This window comes from Protopterus annectens, chromosome 1.part1, assembly GCF_019279795.1.
Source record: "Protopterus annectens isolate FY-2018-M chromosome 1.part1, PAN1.0, whole genome shotgun sequence".
In the NCBI taxonomy this organism is placed as follows: domain Eukaryota; kingdom Metazoa; phylum Chordata; order Ceratodontiformes; family Protopteridae; genus Protopterus; species Protopterus annectens.
Genome location: NC_056726.1, coordinates 1,231,449,532 through 1,231,454,848, shown reverse-complemented (window position 1 = coordinate 1,231,454,848; position 5,317 = coordinate 1,231,449,532). Strand labels below are relative to the sequence as shown.

The following is a 5,317-nucleotide window of genomic DNA, read 5'->3' as shown; positions in this document are numbered from 1 at the left end:
GAAACCGATGGAATTAAACTCAGGACCACGTGATAAAACAAGCTAGTAACTTATAACCTTACTCCTATGTCTAAACTGAAACGCACAGTGTACATGTACACTGGGAGAGGGGGAGAGCTTGTATAATATAATCATTCATTCTGTCATTACTTGCTTTACTCAGCTTAGTGCTGCAGAGGATCTGCAGCCTACTCTGGGACTTACTGCACATAAGGCAAATAAACTAATTCTTTATGGGGTCCCATTCCAACACAGGGCGCACAAACTTATGTATGACACTCTACATAAGAATAGTCTGGAAGCTTTCCAATTTTATGAGATGTGAAAGAAAGACAGAATACCTAGGAAAACCTACACAGAAACAGGGAGGATGTGCACACATGGCATAGCAGGCATTCTGAAAACAGAATGGGAAAACAAAGCACTATCCAACAACTCCTCTCTAAGTGCTGCAACACCGTACATCCATGAATTACACCCAATCACCTTTAACTGCACCATGTACTACACACATCTCCTGTAGAACACAGGTGAAGTTTCAAAGCCTTGGGTCAGTTCTTCTTACATCCAACTTGTTTTCATTTCTAGTTTGGTAGAGCTTTCACTGTCAAAATGTGTTATAGTGCAAAATGTATCACAAAGGAAGTACTACAGTTGTAAGAAAAAAAATATCATCACCACAGCAGATTTTCAAAAGGACTCCTGCACAAAATTATCTTCTTTCTTGCTGTTGTTTCTCTGGAGCATCTGTTTCCCCCCATGTCTTTCCTGGATATTCCTACAATTCTAACTTCCTTTACAAATACACCCTTGCATAATGCTTTTAAAATGGAAGCTGCATACAGTAGATTACCTATGTCTACGTGGTGCAATTTGTGACTCAACACCACCACCATGGAATGACTCTCAAAAACTGCAAGCAAACCAGTATTTAAGTGCAACCTGCAGTGATGCACTAAACAGATCCATCTGAGTGAATGCTCACTTAAATACACCTTCTTCCTTCTGGAAAAGAAATCCAAAAAAAGGCTTACCCTTAAGAACTTTTTTGTTGCATGTCATCTGCTATACAAAATACAAAGCCAGGAGGAAAAAGTTCCAGAGCTTGTGAAACAGCAGCCTTGCACACCAGTTTAAGATTGGAAGTGTTTGCACCAGTAACTCGCGCGACTTCACTATGTGACTTATTCTCTGCAAATGCTTGGGAAGCCATATAAATAGAAGCAGCTGACACTGTAACAGGACTTCGATTAGAGAATAAATTAAGTTCCATCATTCTACAAGCAATATAGGAAGCAAGTCTCTGCACATCTTTGTTCAAGCCCAGATCTGAGCAGAATCGGGAATTATAGTCTTCTGTGCTGACTGAAGCTACATTTGTTTCAAGAGCCTTTAGAACAAGTTTAAAAGACCGACCAAGCTGTTTCAAAGAGAACTGAGAAACATTCTGAAATTCTTTAAATGATCTAGGAACACCAGCTTTTCGACAGGCAGTAAACAGGCAGGCAGAAGCAAGGATTTTAGTTCTTGTTACATTTAGCGTTTTCTTTAAGCACACTTGCATGAATAACGTGAACGCTTGGTCAGCCATAGTTGCACTTAAACTGAGCCTGTTGGCTATTTCAGTAATATACTCAAATGCAGTTTCCTCAGACAACAGCTGCCTTGAAGAACTAGAAATTTTGTTATGATATTTCAAGCTAACAGATTCCTTCTCAGCAATCAAATATTCACTCTTTAATGGCATCATCTGGGTGTTAACATCAGAAGCCCAGCATTCTTCTGTTTTACTTTCAGTTGAAATTTCACATTCAGAACTTTTGCCTGTTATCTCAGCCCTGGTATTTTGTCCCTTCTCAGGATCAGGCAAGCCAACATCTGGATGAAACATGATGGTACAAGGCAGATGAGGGCCATCTTCTGCTGCAGAATCACAAAAGCTTGCAGGAACTTAAAAAAATAAAAATAAAACTCAGTTTGGTGAATGATTGGTGTACAAAACAGTAGTATCAAGTCACACAAAAAACAGGTTTCCAGCTAGACAATAATATCAAAGAAAATGAAAAATCAAATTTTAATACAAGTTCCTACCATACATATCACCAGTCTCTCTCACACACACACACACACACACACACAGTCACACACACAGTCACACACACACAATGAGCAAGTCACGTTTTTTCTTGAAATTAAACTTAAAACTTCCCTAGGATTTCATTTCAGTTAATGTAGATCTCACAGCAGTATTTCTGCACAGGCTATAACCAGAGACTTTTGTTAGTTGTGTATAGCCTGTAGTATACTAGACTAGTGCACAGATAGTAAGGAAAGTACAGTTGAGTAAGTTGAACTTTCCACAACAGTAAATGTCTGAATGATCACTACTGCAGTAGCCTTATTTATAAGGGTTATAGCCTGTTGAGAATATAATAGCCAGCCAACTTCCTGCTAGCAGAGAGTGGGAGGTTGAGCCCAGAAAGATAATTGATAGGAATGAACAAAAAAAATATCTATACCATGGCAAAGAAAACACACCAAAAATCAATGGCGATGAATGGAAGGAGCAACTACTGCAGTGATCATTCGAACATCTACTGTTATGGTAAGCTCAACTTACACAGCAGTAATGTATTCAACATATTGACCACTGCTGCCTTAGCTGCATTTGTAGATTACCATAGTAACTACATTTGGGAAGAGGAAGGACAAGAGTCCACAAGCCCCTGGAGAATGGTCCTAGTAAAGCTTGATCTGGAGCTAGAGAAGGAATCATGCTTATAGCGCTTTGTAAAAGTATGGGCAGAGGACCAACTGGCGGCTTCTAGAATACTTCTAGAATCCAACCCTTTTCAAAAAGTCACAGATGAAGCCAAGGCCCTGGTAGAGTGGGCCTTAACCCTGCATGAAAAAGATTAGTTACAGTGAGTATAATAAGAAGTTATGTCTTACCATAACGATCCATGTGAATTGTTCATCTCGCCGTTTGTTCTTACACACGGGTTCGGAGCCGATCCTCGGCTCCGAGTCGGCCGCATCACTAGCTCGCATCTTCGAGAAAGCTCGAGGCACAGTAATATCCCATGATCCTCCGGTGCTAACCCTCAGCTCTAGTTTGCTATACCAGAAGAATCCCTCTTAGAAATGTGTCTAAAACACTTATGAACAAATACTACAAATTGTCTGAAAACCCTACTGCCAGGTAGAGGATAAAAGATGCCATTACTGATGTTAATAACATGTCAACCATACCTAGAAAAGGCTGAAAAGGAATCTAATTGAAAACCGTTCTCCCAGACCGTAGGACAGGGGATGGAGGGGGGGGATGTAAGAACAAAGGCGAGATGAACAATTCACATGGAACATTATGGTAAGAACATAACTTCTTAATGTGAAATTGTTCAATCTCGCCATTTGTTCTTACACACGGGTAGCATCCCTAGCTCCTTTTTTCCCGGGTGGCTCAAGGGAGAACATTCCTGAGTACAGTGGAGCCAAACGTCGCCCTGTCCCTGGAGTTCTTGTCTAGCTTGTAGTGGGCGATAAAGGTATGTGGTTTTGCCCAAGTTGCCGCTGCACAAATGGTATCTAAAGGCAAACGAGCGGTATGAGCTGAAGAGGTAGCAACCGTCCTTGTAGAATGAGCTCTGGGTTTGAAAGGAAGTTGTTGTTTGGATTCAGCATATACGAATTTTATGCAATCTGAGAGCCATTTGGATAAGGTAACCTTCGTTACTGCCTGTCCTTTTCTTTGGTCAGCATATGATACAAATAGTTGATCCGACTTTCTGTACTCTTTTGTCCTATGTAAGTAAAATCTTAGTTGTCTGTGAACGTCCAACTTGTGCAATGTGTATTCCAGCTTATTGGAATGATTTTTAAAGAAGGTAGACAGTTCAATAGATTGGTTGATGTTCTGAATCGAACAAATCTTCGGAAGAAAGGATGGATTGGTGCGCAAGGTTACTCTATCCGGATGAAAAATCATGTACGGGGGTCGGATAGATAGAGCCTGTAACTCTGAAACTCTTCTGGCTGAAGTGATGGCAACCAGAAAGAGTGTTTTCCACGAAAGCAATTTTAACAGAGTTGTGGTTGCTGGTTCAAAAGGGGGCAACATGAGTTGTGACAGCATGAGATTAAGATTCCAAGGTGCTATTGCATTACGAAAAGGGGGACGGAGATGAAAAGTACCTTTCATGAAGGCTTTACAAAGCCTGTGAGACATAAGAGAACCATCCTTACGGCCAGTATGAAAATTGGATATAGCGGCCAGTTGAACCCTTATAGTGGATGTTGATGCTCCTTCTTGAAAAAGTGAGGAAAGGAAATCTAGTATCTGGTGTACTGGGGCCCTGAATGGATCTATACCTTGTTTGGAGGCCCAGTGCACAAAACGGTTCCATTTGCTGATGTACAATTTTCTTGTAGATGGTTTGTGAGAAGATACAATAATTTGTTGTACTGCAGGAGATAGTAACTCCGACCTGGCTAAGATGGGAAGCGGAGCAGCCAAGCTGTCAGTTTGAGGGACTTGAGGAAGGTGTGAGGAACTCCCGACGAGTGTGTCAACAGATCTGGCTTCGGGTCCAGAATCCATGGTTCCTCCACTTGATGGGATTGAAGGAAGGGAAACCAGATTTGTCTAGGCCAGAATGGGGCTATCAGTATTATGGTCCTGTCCAGACGTTTGGCTTTCTGCAAAAACCTGGGAAATAGTGGAACAGGAGGAAAAGCATAAAGGAGACCCGGGGGCCAATCGTATACCAGTGCGTCCCTGGGGACACCCCCTGGGGGGGGGGATAACAGGGCAAAATAGCTTCTGCATTTGGCATTCAAAGGGGATGCAAACAGGTCACAGCAAGGTTGGCTCCATCTGTGGAAGATCTCTTCCGCTACTTGACGTTTGAGGGACCACTCGTGAGGGAACAGGATGGCTCTGCTCAACCTGTCCGCGATTACGTTGGAAATCCCCAGGATGTGCGTTGCTATCAGAAAGCGTCCAGTGGACTTTGCCCATTGCCAAATTCTGAGGCCTCTCTGCATAACGGGTAAGATCTGGTTCCCCCTTGCTTGTTTATGTACCAGACCACTGACATGTTGTCTGTCTGAACTGTCACTGTTCCCTGAGGTAAGGACTCGTGAAAGTGTTGCAATGCTAGAAACACTGCCCTCATCTCTAGAACATTGATGTGCAGATTGTACTCCATGTTGGACCATTGACCTTGGACTGTTTGTCCCTGAAAGAATCCCCCTCACCCTATCAGGGAAGCGTCCGTGGTTAGAGTTGCTACCGGACTGGGTAATACAAAGGGTC

General features: G+C 42.4%; 1 protein-coding gene across 1 annotated transcript; it reads right to left on the bottom strand.

Moving 5' to 3' along the window:
• Window positions 1–1,036: 1,036 nt before the first annotated feature.
• On the bottom strand, window positions 1,037–1,938 carry LOC122815942 (transcription initiation factor IIB-like). The gene has a single exon (XM_044088818.1). It carries the CDS (start codon window positions 1,889–1,891, stop codon window positions 1,037–1,039), a length of 855 nt encoding a protein of 284 aa, XP_043944753.1. The 5' UTR covers window positions 1,892–1,938.
• Window positions 1,939–5,317: the final 3,379 nt, after the last annotated feature.

What these genes read in the sequence shown, in the direction of transcription:
- LOC122815942 (XM_044088818.1), bottom strand. Translation starts at nt 1,891, where the DNA reads ATGTTTCATCCAGATGTTGGCTTGCCTGATCCTGAGAAGGGACAAAAT.